This window comes from Xiphophorus hellerii, chromosome 22 (assembly GCF_003331165.1).
Source record: "Xiphophorus hellerii strain 12219 chromosome 22, Xiphophorus_hellerii-4.1, whole genome shotgun sequence".
Classification (NCBI taxonomy): domain Eukaryota; kingdom Metazoa; phylum Chordata; class Actinopteri; order Cyprinodontiformes; family Poeciliidae; genus Xiphophorus; species Xiphophorus hellerii.
Window position 1 is genome coordinate 23,702,869 of NC_045693.1, and position 19,200 is coordinate 23,722,068.

Here is a 19,200-nt window from a genome sequence, read left to right on the forward strand (position 1 = left end):
TTTGAACGCAACGATGTGTGATCAGGGATAAAGTTGCCCACACTTTTGAGATGATTTATTGTTTGTTTCACTTCACACTCGTGCACTACTTAGCACTGGTATACCACATTAAATCCTTCTAAACTACATTAACGTTTATGGTTATAACAATACAAAGTAGGCAAAAGTTCAACGATTATGAAAACATTTGTGTGGTACTGTGAATTTGAACAGTTTCAGGTTGCAACGTGCTAATAGATGTTGGCGTCTTTTAGTGTTACAATAATTCAACGATCTGCTGATCGCCAGAAAAATAGCCAGTGAGAACTTTTATTGAGTATATTTCTCTCTCAAGATAAATTTAGTGCAGGAAAAACACAAGAACATTTAAATAAGCACAGTAAGCCCTTACAAACATAAACATTGTAGCTGTTAATATTTCCTGAGTATATTGTAGCAATTCTGGATATATCGTAACTAAGATGAGCAGAGGAGTCATGTCTGGAATTTATAGTTTGAGTAAAAACAAAACCCAAAAAAACCTACTGATTAAAAGGCTGAAACTGGCATGAATGGGTTAGTTGGACAAAAAGAAAAGCAACAAAAGAAAATTGTAATTGACTACAATCATGGGATGAAAGCGCGAGCTGACTGAAAACAAAATTACAACTCATCATTTTGACTCTTTTAAATCAATCTTCAATGTTGCAAAGAACTGAAAACAGCTGAATTTAACATATTTTGTAGTTTAAATAAAAAAAAATATCATTGGTATTTGAACTAGTGCTTTCCTTCAGTTTGAAGGTTTGGGGGTAAGACAGACGAAAACAAAACACAGGTTTCAATTTGCGGAAGGTCGTGTAGCTCATACAATGTTTATACAAAGCAGGGAAATACCCACTAAGCACAAGTTATACAGCTGTGCCACGGTTTATCTCCAGGTGAACCAGTTTGGGAGTTTTCATCGACGTTTCATGTTCACCGTTTTGATTCTCTGGTGTCTTTTCTCCTCCCTTCTCCTTCTTCTCATCAGCAGCCCTGTTTGGAAGACAAAAAAAAAAAAAGCTTAAGAAAATACCTTCTATCAGGTGCTCAAGGTGGCACAATATTTATTTATACTTTCACCGACATTATTCGTCCTGTCTTGACATCTTTTCTAATATTTGTTTTGCCCTTTTAAAACTCACACAGTGCAGAGTGCATCAGCGGTAAATAACCGTGCCTACTTCTTTTTGAAGAGTTTCTTGAACGAGCTCCTGAAGCCTCCCTTGTCCTTGCGACTCCTCTCGCTGAAGGGGGTGTGATTATTTTCCTCTGTTGTGCTCCTCCACTTTGACTCGTCAGCCCATGACTGGATGCCCGAGTCCTGCTCAGGTTAAAAACCAGGATTTATTTAGTTTATTCACTCATAAAAAGACACAGGAAGATAAAAACTGATTCTATTTTTCCCCTTTTAACCAGCATTGATATCAAAATGTCAATTTGTCTTTAGCATACAGTAGCAGTTGTTACCTGGGTAGCTTCTTCTGTTGCCCTACAACAAACCAAATGCCTCCTGCCTAATGAAGCCCCTTCAAAAAAAGGCTTTTAATACCATTATGATCCTATACTTAGGTTTTTTACACATGGTAAAGTGAAAAATACCAGTAATGTTATTGGGTTCTAAAGCCTATATGATGTATGTGGAAAAGTTCAGTTCAGGTTTAAACAATTGAAGTATTGTGTGCTTCATGCTTGTCTCAATTGGAGGTGGTCTTAATCCCAAGAAAACCTCAAAAAGTGACCTTTTCTATTTTTTGCACAATTGTAACTAAGTTTTCACAAATCTTAAATTGTTGTTTAAAAGAATCTTGTGTTCAGTGCAGAAATATTCACCGACCATTAAAGAGACATAAGCTTTTTAACCATTACAGTCCGCAGTCCTTAGAAGACACCAAAATGGCACGGAACATTGGCACCATCTGCCACTAGCGGTACAGAAATGTTTTCTTTGTTTTTTCACAACACTAGGTGGAGCCAATTCTTATTGACCTAATATACAAATAAGCAACAGAACATTCATTTTGGGTGCAAATGACAGATTACATTGCTGGCAGCGTTTGCTTTCCACAAGTTTTTTATAAGGGTGTTTTGGGGAATTTTGACTATCCCAGACGCACTGATGTTGGTTGAGAAGTCCCTTCCTCTCTGTCTCTGCTCTAATTGGTCTTAAAGACGATGTTGGACTGAGAGGTTAGGACTCTGGATTTGAGACATGGATTTGAACCTCTTTATGGACTTCACCTTCTGTTCTGGTTGAAATAAGAAGGGGTAATCCACAAATTGTCCGAAAGCTCTTTGTGAGTTTAAGCATTAAGAAGTCTTTTCACTGGAACTAAAGCATCTGAGTTCATGACCTGGAATCCCATTCCATGAAGCCATCTACTGTTCTTGAGCAAACCTGAAGGTCACATGAAGTTTGCTCATTAGCACTACAGCTAATGACTGTGGAAAGTAAGGGTGACTTCTGCTTGTGATGCCTACAACATCCGGTAACCCTGGTCTGTGACATTATGGTCTACCGCTTTGTGGCTGACTTACTGTCATTCAATTCTGTGATTTCCTGAGAGCAACCACTTCTTTTACAATTGTTTGTAAAACTGGATGCTAGTTGCATATACACCTGAGGCCACTCTGATTTGGAGGGGTGAATGGTATTGGCAATATTGCCCCCCCCCCCCCCCCCCCCCCCCCCCCCCCCCTTCCTTTCTCTTGCCTGCCCAGGGTTTTGCCACCCTAGATATAAAGTAATTTCATTCATATCAAAAATCACACCTGACTGCCCTTGAATTTGCTCACTTATATTTCTTGTGATACCCACAATGTTGAGCAGTCCGTGAAGATCTGGACTCTGTTTGTCCGTGTTCCCCAGGGGACTGTGGACTTTATGCGACGGGGTGGAACATTTACTGCCCTTACTGCCCTGACGCTCCAGCTTGGCGTGGCTGCCCAGTCCCACTCTCTGGAGGTGGTCTGAAAGTGGTCCCACATCCAGACCACTCACTGTGTTCTCCATCTGCAGGCCATTCAGTGACTTTACAGCAAAGAAGAAGCAAACGTTTATTTATGTTTATTTATGTCAATGTTGACCGAAAAATCTATCTACTTAGGTGTGCTCACCTTACTCTTACGCTGGCTGGCTTGAAGTGGTCGATGGAGATTGCGTCTTGTCACGGCTTCATCTGGTGACACACAACTCCGGTTTGGCAGTTTGCTGTAACCATTACCTGGGCTTCCTCCATTGCCAAAGACATCTCGGTTTGTCGGCACATTGATTGCCACCGCATGATGAGATCCCTGGGGGACTTTGGGGCACTTCACAAAGGCGATGTCGATGGAGGAGTCCGAGGACGCCGATGAACAGTGATCGAACAGAGATGTGTCGTGAAGGGAGACCCCATCTTCGTCATAGAGACTCTCCATCCCTGGAGGGTCGGGAGGAAGGAGGAACTCCCCGAGGGCATCGGCCAGAGCCGAGCCGGGCTGAACCTGACGAAATTCAGCCGGTCTGGTGGGCACCTGATTGTGCTGACATGATCTCTCAGACATCTCAGTTTCTGGGATACTGCCAAGACCTAGAGGCCAAATATTGGTCAATCAGCTTACTAAACTGCAAAGGCATTCTGGAGAGTTACTCTACTGCAGTGTTTCTCAATTTTAGTCCTCAGGAACCGCTGCCCAGCAAGTTTCAGCTGCATCCCTACCGCCACACGCATTACTTGAACAAGTGGGTGAGCAACAAACTTCTGCAGAAGAGATCATGCAATCATTTGAATCAGATGTTCTACATTAGAGACACATCTAAAATATGTAGGGCAGTAGTCCCCCGAGGACCTGAATCGAGAAACACTTCACCCAAGTCTCCAAATGACACAAATTCATGGCTGTCCTATATTTTCTCTATTCCTGGATAATGGGTTTTACTGTGGATCAGTGGATTCTCAAGGTTTTTGAAATGGCTTGGCAAGCCTTTCTGAGGGTAAAGATTTATATCGCATCTGTTATTGAATTTCTCCATTATGGGCAATGTGTTTGGTTTATTTTAAGCTAATTTCTTAAATTAAATTAAACAAGTTTAATCACTGGTGGTGTCACTGACTTTTGCCACTATGTTGGCCGTTAGTCAAACTTGATAGTGCTCAGATACGCTTTTGGTAGATAGTCAGCATGAACGTGGACGGGAAAGCTATGTGAGACATGGAAAACATATTTGACCGGACATCAACTTCTCTCAATTTATTTCATCTTGCTTAACAGAAGGCAGACTAAGTGGACCTGACACAACAGCCAGCAGCTCTTTCGACCACATACCCGTTTGTTTTGGATTCCGTGAGTCCAGATTGTGACTGAAGAACGGCACCTGGGACGGCCACTCTGTGTTATAGCAGCGACTCTGTGGATCTTGACTGTGATCCCAATCCTGGAAGCGGTGGGACTGGATCTGCTCCAGGAGACACTGCTTCCGGCGCTTCACCATGTTAGCATGTTCCCTGTTGAAGAGAAAAGGTCATTAAATTTTGCTCGAAGGATTTCCCAGAGATCTGAAATGGGCAGCATGCTTGTAATCTGTTATCATCATATAAGAATGAAAAACAAAGCAGTTGAAAACACTCACAGTATTGCATTACTGCCAGGATAAGGTGAACCAATGTTGTTAGTTTGAATCCCTCCCTCCACTGTCTTTAACAGCTGCTTCATGTTGGACCTGCTGGTGGACCAGAGCAGATTGGACAAACAATTTAAAAGGGAATAAATTCAATGTATTCACCTGGCAGTGCCGGTGTTCTTGTATAAATTGTGCGAGTCCATACATGGGTGGATGATGGATGGATTTGAGATTTAAGATTCGAGATTACTGTATTGATCCCTACAGGGAAATTATTTTGTGCAAGCAACACAAAAATAAGCAAGTAAAAATATAAATAAAAGTATGTTGCACGGCTGGAAAGCGCCAGCCATGCAACATACCACAAACGGTACAACACAATCAGGGGTTTCTGTTTTTACTCTATCTTGACGAGTCTTGAAAATACTTTTTTATTATTATTATTATTATTGTTGGGTTTTTTTTCACAAATAGAATAAAAGGCAACACAAATGCAGAACTGTATTTAAGATCATTTGTGTTTTATGTCCAAAAACCATTTCAGATTTAAACAAATCAAGTATTTTACATTTTAAAATGTGATTTGTTTAGATAAAATGCAGTTCAGATTCCTAATAATAACAACAATAATATTGATGATGATTTTGCACTGTAAATTAAATACCAGCATCAGCTTAATGTTTCAGCTGTGGTGTACTGTCGTACGTTTTTTTGTTTTTTTTTTGTAAAAAGAAACTTGTCTGGAGTTCAGCTGACTGATTACCCCACCACATGTGGCTGTGGCGCCCTGGGTGGGGAGCCATATCCTTTATCTTCCACTGGCTGTGTCGATGCTTTGTGTCGGGCGTTTGCTCTGACCTCTGCACCTCCTTGCGGTTGAGCAGCAGAAGCTCCTGGTTGTGCTGGAGGAGGTGGTGGTGCTGCGCAGTGAAGGACCTGAACTGCTGGATGCAGACCAGCAGCAGGTAGTAATCTGGGTGATCTGCATCAGTCTGTCTGAGCAGGCCCTACAAATACATATATATACATAAATATATACATGAACATTTTAATCATTCAAACATGCAAAGGGAAAATTCAGTCTGAACCAAATGATGAAAACACACATTTAAAAGATTTAGTTTAGTTTATTTCTGTTATGTTGCAGTGGATATAATAGTTAGGCAATAGGTCAAGTGAAAGATGCATATTAATTATGTGCGTTAAGAAAATAAACTGTGTACATGTGTAAAAATGCCTTAAAATGACCCCCCCCCATCCTCCCCCCATTCTTTCATTAATACCCCTTTTGCCAAAAAATACTGGCTTTATTTTGATTTGACCAAGTTCCTGTTAAAACACTTGAGGACCCGTTTTCCACTCTCTGACATCAGTGACCAGATTTTTATTCAAAGATCCTTTTTAACTCACCTTTAGTCAGACCAGAGCACCGAGTTCCAGTCAAACTTGCAGTGGATTTTTGCATGTTTACCTTTTTGACAGTAAGTCATTCTTGCATGTTGGCAGGAAATATACGGGCTGTCACTTTTGGTACAGTTCCAGTTTGTTTAAACTTAACTATTGCCTCACATGCAATTTTTGGAGGAGCCGCTGCTCATGAAGAGCTGCATGTATCAGTGTTATTGAAATGACATGCTCTCTCTTGTCATACCCATTTTGAAGCGTCTCTAGGAAAAATGGAACTGTGTGTCACATTACACCGTGTTCCAAATTATTATGCAAGTGATATTTTCTCAGATTTTCTTAAATGGTCAATGCAAATGATGGTCAGTATAATTTTCAAGTCATGAACTATTACAGTATAAATCAAATTTTACTGAACAAAGCTCCCCATGAGAACAGTATTTTTTTTCAAAAATAAAAAAACTCAAAATGCACTGTTCCAAATGATTATGCACAGCAGATTTTCTCAACATTTTAAGGATTATAAAGAACTGCAAACGGTCATTTTTTGAATGTGCAGCATTAAATGGTCACATGTACTAAAATCAAAAACTATTTCAATCAAAAACATCTTAACAGACCGAGTTCCATGTTAACATAGGAGTCCATCTTTGATATCACAGAACAATTTTTACATCCATTGAACTTGTGAGTTTGTGGAAAGTTTCTGCTTGAATTTCTTTGCATGATGTCAGAAAACCTTCCCAGAGCTGCTGAGGTCATTTTCACACCTTCATGGACTCTGAAGGGCCGACCAATGATTCTCTCCCCATGATTTCGGCCCACAGCATGACTCCACCACCTCCTTGCTGACGTCACAGCCGTGTTAGGACGTGGTGGCCATCCACCACCAATCCACTACTGCGTCCATCTGGACCATCCAGGGTTGCACAGCAGTCATCAGTGAACAAGTCTGTTTGAAAATTAATCTTCATGTACAGCTGGGCCCACTGGACCGTTTCTGCTTGTCAGCTCTGGTTAGGGGCCCAATAGTAGGTTCATGCACCACAAGCCTCTGGAGGATCCTCCACCTTGAGGTTCTAGAGGCTCCAGCAACTTCAAATAACTGTTTGCTGCTTTGTAAGGGCATTTTAACAGCTGCTCTCTTAATCCGATGAATTTGTCTAACAGAAACCTTCCTCATTTTGCCTTTATCTGTACAAACCCATCTTTGTTCTGAATCAGCCACAAATCTCCTCACAGTACGATGACGCTTCAGTTTTCATTACATATCCAATGTTTTCATACCTTGTCATACGGCACTACACTATCTGATGATTTTCTTCAGCAGAAATCCTTTCTCTTTCTCATGTTGCTTGAAACCTGTGGCCTGCTTAATAATGTGGAACATCCTTCTTATGTAGATTTCCTTTAATTGAGCTCATTAGACAAACTAATCGACCAGCTCTCTGAAATTAATTATAGTGATTCAAAGAGCCCTGACACACAATACCATCTATAAATTTAATAGCACAACAAGAAATATAATCTTTATGACACTTAAATCCAATTTGCATAATAATTTGTAACACGGTGTATATTTATTGAGAACATGGCTCTACCTAAAGTAGTAAAGATTTTTTTCCCCCAAAATGTTAAGCTAGTTTTTGTGAGAAAAAACCCCCAATCAATTTTCCCTAATTTTGGATATTTTTTTTCCACTTTATGAATGTATATAAATGTACCTAAATTGAAATGAGACAATTTTCTGCATTTTTAATATAAGACTAATTTAACTAAAATGAACTAACATTGTAGATCCCACCTGTAACAGCAGCAGGTATTCTGGGATCCTCTGGACTGGCTGGAGGAGCAGGGTGTAAAGCGAAGGTCTGGATTCATCCCCCAGAACGTCACGCTGGCGGTGGCAGGAAACGGCCAACCAGGTCAAGAGGAAAACAAGTTAGTGTTTTACATAATTCAATCGCTATAGAAGCACTCGAAGGTGTTTGAAATTGTTTTGTTTTTTTCTTAATCTTACATCCACAAAAGCAGCGGACTTCATGGAGCTGGATGCCAGCATGGTGACAACGGACAGACAATCGGGAAGGTCTTTCAGATAGGAGACGTAGAAGTCCAGGAAATCACTCTGAGCGGAGAAAATCTTTTCATTTGTTCAACTCATGTGATTTTTACCCCCTTCAGCCACACGTTTGGTTGTAAACTGCTAGAAATTGCGGTTTTCCATCACATTTATAACACTTGTTATAATAGGAAAATCATCAAAAGTGAGGAGTGTGCGTAAGCCACGAATGAGAATTAATCAGAGATGTAGTTGAGAGGAACAAAAACACTAGAGGAGCTGCTGAGACCAAAGCATGTTCAAGCATACAAGTGGACTATTCAAAGTAATGAAACAAATTCAATTGGGAATCAGAGAACCGTTCTGTCTGTAGATTTTCAAAGATGACGTCGACACACCCCTACAGACTAGCAGCTGTTCTGAGACTGAACACAAAGGCCTGCCACACCTTTAAGATCATCTGATCGCTTTAAATTTGAACTTATTTCATGATGACTTTTTTTTTATTTATTTCTAAAGCTACATATTAGGAGATTAAAATTACAGTTCTGGATTTGGCGGTTTGGTTAAAAAGTTACTAAGTAGCAAATATTATTTGAGAAAGCTTATTTGTAAAACATTTTTACATTTTTTTTCCCCCCACTTCACAATTACAGACGACGCTGATTTACGTTGGTCCATCACAAAATATTCCAGTGAAATACATTGTTGCTTGTTGTTGTAACGTGACAAAATGAGGAAAATCAGTCAGTAAAGCCTTTTGCGTGGCTCTATAATATCTACTAAAACAACACACATCAGGTCAGACTTCTCTTAAAAAACAGAAAGATTAACAAATAAAGTTTTCCCACATTATTCTGTAGAGTCTAATTCCGTGCTTACCTCTTTGCTAGTGAGCCTCATGAACACATCTCCCATGATGCCTTGCCACTGACACCTGAGCACGCGCTCCTGCAGAGTGTGAAGGAGCTCCAGGTGCTGCTGGATCAAAAACCTCAAGGAGCTGGGGAAAGGACTGCAAGCAGAAGGGAAAAACAGGGGGGATATTTCAAAGAGTAACAGTTTCCTTCAAATGTGATCATTCAGAAATAAGTGAGGTTAAAGTCATTTATTAAATCTGGCGTGGACCAGACATCGGCGTCCAGGAGGCCCTTAGAGGCCAAGGCGGGAACAAGCTGTCTTTTCGGCGGCTCGCGCGACAAACGGCAACGTGTTCAGCAGGTTAAAGCGAAAGCAGCCATTTTTAAACACAATTTGTCCGAGTCCAGCGGTGGCTGCATTTCATTTGGGTCTTTTCCTCATTGGTAGCACGTGTGTGCTGCAGCAATTACAATAACAAGCACTGTCTCGGTAGTGTTTATGACCTTCTCTTATTTGATTTATCTATTTCCTGTTGTTCCATCACCGTCAGCCTTCAAATTAGCTCAGAGGGCCGGTTTGGGAATGTGAAGCTTCTCTCAACAAAACCCTGCTTTTATCTTGTTAAATATTTGATTCATTCCTCTTTATTCGGTAAGTGTCCCTCCCGTTAACGTTAAATGATTCTGTTTTTTTTTTATTGGAGTGGGCTACCGTTTGTCCTTCGTAGTCGGAGCTTCGGCTCCGTTGAAGGAGATGTTGGCCTTCAGTAGCAGAGACAGATGGGACACGTAGACTCTCTCCGACTCCAGCAGCTCCAGCGCGGCCCGCTGTCGCTTATCTGCACGTATAAAAACACAAAATGTAACTACAGCCACATTTACTCTGTAACCTCGAGGACTTGTTCCGTTTCAGAGTGCTGCTACTCAAGATTCCCAACACGACAGAAGGAAGTCTAAAAATACCAAATACATGGTGAGATAATTTGAAAGAATCTCCCCATCTAAATAATAATAAAAAAACTGATTTAGAAATGACACAACAGCAGCAGCAGCAGCAACTTCCATTAAGTTTGGAATTTATGACACAGGTACTTTACCTACTTTTACATTGATATTAGTTACAAACAATTCAGCTCGGTTTTTAGATGATTATTTAGTTTGAGTTCATTATTTAGTCATTAATTGTACACATTACCCATTTATAAAATTGTTCCATTATTATTTTAGTTATTATTTCAATTGCTATTATTGCTATTATTTATTTATATGCCTTTGTTGAGTTTCACTTTAAATATTTAACTGTAACCTTCAGATTTTATCAGACATGGGATTTTTTTTTGTTGCATTTTTTTACATTTAGTTTTAGGTAAACATTTTTAAATGGAAAGCTAAAAGCTATTGGCTTTAGTTTTAACTTTATTGAGTGTTTCATTATTATTCATGGTTTTTAAATGACCATTTCTGGTATTCTTCTTCTGTGGAAAACACTTTGTTTTCCCCATTTGTATGTAAAAGCAGAAGAAAGATCTTAAAACAGGAATAGGTGATTTCACCTACAGCTTTTTATTTATTTTCTTTTTGCCCTCAGAACATGAGGGCACTGCTTATGACAGGCTAACTTGTTTGTGATTAATAGTTTGTAGATGTTTTTACAGAGATTTTTCTTACTTACTGTTTTCAGTCTGATTGTTGGAGATTTCCATCTGGTCTCTGTTGTTCGTCTTGTCTCCCCATGACGGAGATTTCTGCTGCTGCTGAGCCTCCTGGTCACAAGTGGCGGCTGTAACATGTAAACGTGAGCATGAGTAAAAGGAAAATATACATATCTATGCAAAATACTTCCCTCGTGTCTTTATGGCTTGCTGTAAAGGAGCCAGACTTTATCTCAGTATTTCTCCAGGCTTTTGTTGGGTGATTTTCATTTTTTGACAGTTCTTTCAGTCCTTATAGCTCCAGTTCCAGACCATTACAGTTTTTCTGTTTGTTAAGTAACCTAACTCTAAAAATTATATTCCAGTTATACTTGACATAGAAAAAAAAAAGGGATTTTTCCACCAACTAAGTAATTTTAAGAACTACTTCAGGGTTCTTCAAGAAACTCTGCACTTTTCCAAGCCCATATTTCTAGATTTAAAAAAAAAAAAATTTGTAATAATTTGAACATTTGGGTACAAAACCTCTACCTCAAATTTTACAAATCACGAATCAACTCGAAGCTGAAGTTCAGTAATGTGTTGTAATGTGTTCAGTAATGTTTTACAACTTTGTCTGGTCATATTTATCAATATACATCAGTACTTTTTAAAAAATATATGTTGTTTTTTTTTGACGATTTGCTTGACCCAGTTTCAAACACTCATTCTGTCAGAAAGCTTGAGGGTCAACACTACCAAGCATGGATGAACTTTTGCCCAGGCAAACAGACTCGCTTTGTGTAGACGTGTTGCTCCTCTGCGGCGACTCGCCCTGAGGCAGAGTCGGGGAAAAGCTCTGATAAACGCTGAGCTCTGATTGGCTGGGTGTGCAGATGTGCTCGTCCCCTGACAATGCCAGCACGTCTGACCTGGAGCTCTTCCTGCTGCTGGACCTGTAGGTCAGCATAAGCGTAAAAGGTCAGGTTTAGATGAAAGGATAACAGGAAAATGATCTCCACATGAATCAGGAGGTACATTGCGTTGTTGCACCCTTACCTGTGTGGAAGGGGGATTATATCCTTGTTGCTTTCGATCTGCAGCAGCTCCATCCTCCTCTGCGCCTCCCTTTGTCTGTTGGACATATCTCTAATGTGGAACAATGCCACATTCAGCTCCTCCTGTGAACAGATGTCAGGTAGAAATGGGACTGGCACGGTTGACTAATTATGTGTTCTGTAGATACAAAGACGCACGCGCTGGGAACGCGTACCGGGTGAAATACGGAGGGCCCACTCGACCCCTCTTTTGACTGCGGGATGGTTTTAAACTTTGCTCGAGTTTCAGACACACATTCCCGCCTTTTGAATCTACAGCGGCAATCATTTTCACCCTGAACTGAATTAGTTTTCAGTTCGTGCTCTAAATCATGTTACAGAATCCTGTCTGCGGCTCCAAAAATAGAACCTGCACACGTTTCTGTTTTACTCAGTCTTGCACCTTAAATGTGTTGAGCGAGTTCTTGAGGCCCATTATCTTATTGTCCACTTCAGTCTGATGTGCTTGGAGCTTCTCCTCCAAAACGTGGTCCCTCTGACGCAGATCGGCCAGCTCGGCCACGGCTGCGCGGAGCCCCTCACGCAGCTCCACCAGCAGGCCCTGCACCTGGATCACATGGAGAAAGGCTAACGTCATCTTCCCAGGATCAGTTTAAAGGAAGAGTCACCGTAAAACAAGCAATAGTAGTAACGATTAGTAATTAAATCAAGTGTCTGTGTGTATAAATGATGGAAAAGTTCTTATTCTGTGATTAAACTGTACTAACTAACAACATTTCAGTGAATATAAAGAAACACTTTTTTTCAAGCACTGTGCATAAAAGTGCACAGTGTTTTTATGCACACCTACCTACATCACCTACACTACCTTTGGTGATGTAGATAGTGTGGCCTTCTGCTCAGAGCGTCACAGTCTGGGGGCGAGCCACCAGGCAGGGAAAATAGAGGGTTTTCTAAACATAGTGACAAAGTATAAAGTAAGCAACAGTGTTTCTTTCTTCCTGACCACACCCCTTCCACTCTTCCTCACACTTAACTCGGCCTCTTAATGTCTCTTGGCTCCGCCCACTTTGCTGAGATTCTTTAAAATTTGCCATGGGAGGGGCTTAGCTTTCACAGGGGGGGTTAGTTGCACTTTAAGGACTGACTTTTAACACCTGTGAGCACCTCATGAGTTGATACCATGGAAGTTGGTGTCTGATTGAAAGCACTACACTTGAAGGTTAATTCAATTAAAGACCTGATATCTTATGTTTACACTTTTGAGAGCGGCTATAGATTGACCAGGAATTGAAAATAGCCCAGAAATTATTCTACCTTCTTGACAGATTCTTTACAACAGTTTGTGAAACATGTTTACTATCAGTGAGAAATGTGAGTTCCTAGTTTTTACCAATTTATTTTTATCAATATATTTGAAATCAGTGGTGTTAGTTCCTGACATCTCCATTACTTTAGAAATTGTGTGTGTACAAGGGGCGGCCAAAGCGGAGGCTGCCCGATGGCGGCGTTTATGCAAGGACCGCCACTGGTCCCAGTAATTTGAAAAATCTTTTTGATTTGATGACCAGTTGTTTAGATTTTATGGTTCTATTTTGTAAAGTACATTCTCAGTGTTTTGATTTCTTTGAAAAAAAACAGTTTGTTTTTTTTCCCTCTGTTTATTTCACAATTCACAACCTCTGTAACCGAGTAACTGTGTTTGCTAGAGTTTCGTGGAGTTTCCCTCTGGAGTCTACGGGTCATTCAGGTTTTATCTGTTCTCATTCAGTCTTTCCAGTGAAGGACTTTAAGTATGAACAGCCTTCCTTCATTTAAAGCCAACGTTTCCTACGCTTATCCTATATCAGCACCAGTCTCTGTCCACACGGGTCTTCTCCTGTGGTTTCATTCTGAGTTTTCTCATGTGTCACTGATTGAATTTATTTGATGGGGATAAGTGAATCAGCTCATGGGAACATTATGTGGGCCAGGCAGCTCTCTTTCCTTCCTTCCTTCTATCTTTCCATCTCTGTGTTGTTCTTGCTCTCAGTCATGTGAAAGGCATCAGGCAGGAGGCTCAATAGAGCGTCTGTCCTGCTCGCCTTTGGTTCTTCCTTCTGAGAGCTGACACTGATCTTTAACATCCCAGTACCTGGAGGCTGAGGATCGGATGAGTTTTCAGGAAGTTCTCCTTATGTCTCTGTTTGTGTTTTTGTCTTTGGCTAACATAAAGTTTAGTTTCTCTATATTGGCAGCACCCATAAACACTAACCAGTAGGCTTCAGTCCATTCTTCCTTCCACTGTAATGCAAAGGTAACAAAGTTTTCTTTTCCCCCACTTCGTGGTTGGTGGCTAAGTCTTAGATTAATGGTTTTATATATTCATTTATGACAAGAAACTCCAGCATAGATTGTGTTTTCTTTAAAAATTATGTTGTGGTATCTTAAAAACGGCAGAATTTTCTTGGCCTTCGGTGTTTAGAAGAAAAAAAACAAAACAGTTCAGCTATCCAATAACGTCACTACAGTTTCCAACCTCGGAGCCACAGGGCAAGAATGGCAACAGATTGACTTTTTTTTGCAACTTGTGACAAAAATGTGTGCTTTGGGTGTACAGATGGTCACCTCTGATGCTCTCAATTGTTTCCTGTCAGAAGATCCTCAGTCGACAAAAGTAGGAATGTAACGAAGGTTTACTTGAACAGATTTTGAACCTTCTCTACTAGATAAAACACAGTAAGTGATTATTTTAAAGTAACCTGAGGCTACGGTAAGCTTTAAAGAAATACCTGACTCTCTTCTGACTTGTGACACAACTATTTTTTTTTTTTTTTTACTTATTTACCTCAGAAATCTCCTGGGGACGTTCCTCCACACCTTCTGTTGTATCTGCAAGAAGGAAAATTATGTAAATCAGCAGCAAAATACCAAGAATTGGAGGTGTATCATAAAATTCTATTGACACCCATCAGGATCAGAATTAATAATACACTTAATGTGAACCCAGGATCTTATTTTCTACATTCTGGCAAAAAAAAAAAAAAATCTGAAATCACATTATGGCCTCAGCGAATAGATTCACTTATTATTAGGCAGCTGATGAAAACAGCAGACTCAGAATCACTTGAATAGTAGATAATAAGACACGTATGACATTTTTTAAATGGATTTCTAAGCATGACAATAACTTTGAAGTACATTTCCCTCAAAGTCCACAGTTATCACTTTATGATAAAGAGTACTGTTTTGATTTAAGCAACGTATTACTCTGTTAGTGCCTGTGCATGCAGCTCAGTGCTCCATGAAGCACCAACCTTCTGAGATCACAGGCCAAATCACATTGATATCGTCTTTAAACAATCAATTCACTGATTGTTGGTCAATTCCACACATTTATCAACCGCAATACAACAAATGTATCGCTTATTAAAGCAGACCAACATATTATGGATTTTAATGTGGTAAAATTGCCTACCCCAGACCCACTAGCAGAACAAGTCAGAGTCGGGCCGGGGGGCGGGGCTAATGACCGGGCCCTTTATACCCAAATAATAAAGCTCATGATAATTTAACTTTACAACAGATGTGCCCACAACAGCGGATCTTACAAGTTTCACCACCACAGAGAGCGACTGTGTCATTCTGAAATCCATCTGACATGAAGTACAACAAACCAAGAGAACAACAGAAGCATCAGGCTACTGGTCACTAATGATGGAACAACACAAATTCAAATCAGTTCAGAACCGCTGATAGCGTCGGTCTTGTAAAGTTTTTTAGCAACCATGAACCAATAATGACTAGGGCAGCCTACTATGTAATCTACTGGGGCACCATTCTATATAATCCTACATACACCATGTTCAACAGGAGATGGCCCGCTTTCTCCAGCTCTCATCAGACTTGATAAAGGCTAGGATCCCTGAAATCATATTCTGCCTCCCATCCGGGCCCCTCCACACCCCCGGTGGGGGGTCCGCCGCACCCCCCGAAGCTCCGCCCTTGCTAGACCATGACGGATATTTTATCCCACAAAAGTTGAGATAGTTCGCTTCACCAGTCATGGGAAAGGAGTCTAGATCCCTGACTGTTAGAGCACAAGTTTGTTCTTGATGTTTTTTAATATGCTACTTATTAGTCAAAAGCATTTTTCTTACTTCCAAGAAATGTAATTGTCAACGACGAGTCTGCCTCTTCCAACTAAATCAAAAAGTAATGGATTTTAGGTGCAAATGCAAAGCATTTTTGGACGGATCGCCGCACAATGCTGCCGTTTGTCGCCTAAAATGCCACAGCACAGTTTGGGGCTACTGTCAAAACTGCAGAGGGTCATCTCAAATACGCATGACACATATTTCATCATGCATAATTGGCTAAGCCCGCTGGCACAACATACTGCATGTCTCTGAGCGAGCTAAAGAAAGCGTATCAAGTGTTCAACAATCGAGCCTTTCTGTCTGTGGGAACGCGGCGTGTCAAATTTCCTGTGGCAACTCGGGGTCGTGTGCTTCACTTCAGCTTCAGCTGCGGAAAATTGGCATCAAGATGTCGCATCGTGCCGCTGTCCTGAAACAACCCGGGGATTTCAAATAAATATCTAAAAAAAAAAAACGCTCTTGGTGATCCAGTACGCAGGAACATGTGATTTTATTTGAAAGGAGCTGTGTTTTTTAAATGTCGCAGAGATTTAAAAGATCAGTTTTTTAAAGTGTCCTGGACAGGGACACAAATGAACTAAAGATCAGTTACAACAACAATCGTAGCACACACATACGTTTTCAGCTTTTGTGCTCAAATAAGTTAAGCAAAAGACAGATTGCTCTTCCCGTAAGTCTTTTAAAAATCCTCTTCTTTTTCATGTCAATGTCTATGAGACACAGTGAATTTAAATGTTTTTGTTTTCTAAAGTCTGTACAGACACCAAGAGGGAAATGGCGTCAAGTTAATTAGCCTAGTTTTCTAATCTAATGAGATTTGATTCCTGTGAGTTTAAAACAAGTTTTAAACCAATGCAATTTAATTGTACAACATTAAAAGCCAACTGCAGCTGAGCGACAGCACATAGTGAACTCTAAATAACACTATCATCAGCATTTAAATGGAAAAATGAGTAAACATTATTGTAATAATGAAATGAAGTGTTCCAATGACACATGCCTGAGGGACACCATTTGCTGCAGTAAGTGAATCGGAAGTGAAGTTTGTTGGCAAAAGGTAATTATCAAAAGCTGTTTGTGAGATGCCAATGCTTATAAGTCTCCTTTACTTGCAGTGAAGGTAATTTTGATCTTAGTTTTCAACATTATATTCTTTTTGTAAAGTTAAAACAGGCAAACTAATAAAAGCTAATTTTTATATAGAAATGTCAAAAATGTTTTTCTCATACGCGTAATCTTGTAAAACAGCTTTTGAAAGACGCAAGAAGGAGCTTGGTAACGGCAGACATGGCTAACACATGCCACAGAAAGAACAGAATCCTTTAGCTTGCAATGGTTCGTAAATGTTTTAAATCAGAAGATGCAAAACGGCCATAAGGCACGAAAAAACAGTCAAGCAAATTGACCTCTTGGGGATATGAAAAGCTGACCCAGTTGCATAATGTATCTGCATGCTTCTTTAGTTCTGGGCTCCTGTTTACTTGAATTGGAACCTTTCCAAAGGATCCACGTTGTTTATGTTTCATATTTGTGCCCTGCATTCAAAATCCGACAGTGATTGCATAAAGTTTCCGCCATGTTGGACAAAAAAAGCCTACAAGTTTGCTGTATTGTCTTGTTTTTCTTACAAACTGCAAATTCTCATAATAAGTTTGTTTTGTGTCAATTATGAAGAAAAAAATGGAATATTGTCTCACATCCTCTTATTTCCAACAACACCAGAAAATATTTTATATGTTTTAAATTTGCCTTTAATGCACTGGATTTAAAATCCATCCATTTTCTTTACACTCTTGTCCCTAGTGGGGTCCGGAAGGGTGCTAGTGTCTATCTCCAGCTAACGTTTCGGGTGAGAGGCGGAGTGACCCTGGACAGGTTGCCAGTCTGTCGCAGGGCGGATTGAAAATCCAAACTATGGAAATAAGTAGATGTATCTCTTTGCAGCTTTGTGATTGGACACTCCGAGTTCTCATTGCTTGCTAAATGGAGAAATATTTTACCAAAGAATAGCAACAACTTCACACACTGGAAACAAAAATTACATGTCAGATAACTCTCAAAGCAAGATTTAGGAAATACTTAATATCTGAATAAAATCTTGTGTATTGTAGCAACTCTCAAATATGAGCAGTGTCTATAAAGACATTTTTTAAAATTACTTTACATTGTTTCAACTTTCTAATTTGAAAAGCGAGATAATCTAATGAAACTTGGCACGAAAGAAGTCAGAGGACTTCTTTTCTAGCGTATTAAGCTTCATGGCCTGAAGAGTACATTATTTGAAGCCATGACGATTCAATTATACGTATAACCAACCTGGGTTGTGAGAAGTTGCGACTGACGTGTTTATATAAGTTTCTACCTTCGGGCAGATCCTCAACCTTCTCCTCGGCTTCTGTTCCATCATTCTCCATCTTCAGATAGTCCTTTTTAGCCCAGTCCAGCTCGGTTCGCGCGGTTCTGAGGTACCTTGTCCAGCCCCAAATCTGACTTCAGCCTGTTCCTCGCCAGTCTTCTTCTCTTCTGAGGAAGTCTATCATCTGCTGCAATCTCTCAGTTTCTCCTTACTGAAGCATGTGAGTCCTGTGATTCCCCGTTCTGTACAAAAAGCTCCTTGTCTTCGGCCAGTTGAATGGATAGAGGATAAGGAGATCAGAAGTGGAGAGGGAGACGTTTGTTCATCATACACTCGTAGACTGTGTAGCTATGTCATTGGACATAAGGAGGCGTGTCTGGTTGTTAGTGAGGATGATTTACATAGGAGTGTGTGGGACAAAAAAGAGAGGCAGTTATCGCCGCGGCCTTGAGAAGTGCCAGTTGAAGGTCGAATTAAGCTGTAGTGTCGGAAGAATGATGGATGTGGTGGTAACGCAGCGCTCTGCCAACACATTCTGCTGAACCATGGAGGAAAAGAAGTCCACCTGCCGCATCACAGCATTAAGTTCAATGGCAATCGGGCCCTGCACAGGACAGTGAGGGGAGCTGAACAGGTCATCAAAAACAGAACCAGCAGATTGATGATTGAAATGCAAATCAGCTGCTGACCACTTATGTACTTTGCATAATTGCACTTGTTTTTTTTGTGTGTCTGTGTGTGTGTTTCATAATTTACTAATCTGTTAAAGACGCCAATCAAACACTGTCTTGTTTGATTTTATGCAATGGATTACACAAGATGCATTGTGCAATGATTTGAGGAGAATTAGAGATCACCTGTTCTTTGTTGACCTTCTCTTCTGCTCAATCATCAGACTAATTATTGCGACTGCACAATTTGACTAAAAATGATATTTGCAGGGGCCTTCTAGAACTAGCCCAGCCTCTTAAAGATTTGTATATTTTGTCATATTACCACCAAAACGTGTATATATTCTACTAGGATTTAATGTGATCGCTTTATAATCTCACAATGACAATCTAGG

At 40.2% G+C, this 19,200-nt stretch overlaps 1 protein-coding gene across 6 annotated transcripts; it reads right to left on the reverse strand.

Moving 5' to 3' along the window:
• Positions 1–40: 40 nt before the first annotated feature.
• On the reverse strand, positions 41–18,430 carry arhgef33 (Rho guanine nucleotide exchange factor (GEF) 33). 6 transcript variants are annotated; one of them, XM_032553066.1, is made up of 17 exons: positions 18,141–18,426; positions 14,467–14,510; positions 12,082–12,246; positions 11,641–11,762; positions 11,341–11,537; positions 10,623–10,730; positions 9,663–9,789; positions 8,973–9,105; positions 8,049–8,156; positions 7,833–7,925; positions 5,483–5,631; positions 4,634–4,744; positions 4,330–4,508; positions 3,139–3,593; positions 2,840–3,052; positions 1,206–1,345; positions 41–1,017 (listed from the first exon to the last, which is right to left on the reverse strand). In XM_032553066.1, exons 1-17 carry the CDS (start codon positions 18,190–18,192, stop codon positions 891–893), a joined length of 2,523 nt encoding a protein of 840 aa, XP_032408957.1. In that variant the 5' UTR covers positions 18,193–18,426; the 3' UTR covers positions 41–890. The 6 variants fall into 6 exon arrangements, with proteins under 6 accessions (XP_032408957.1, XP_032408956.1, XP_032408955.1 ...); XM_032553065.1 differs by having other exon boundaries at positions 4,634–4,723; positions 18,095–18,426; XM_032553064.1 differs by having other exon boundaries at positions 4,634–4,726; positions 18,095–18,426.
• Between the last annotated feature and the right edge of the window lie 770 nt (positions 18,431–19,200).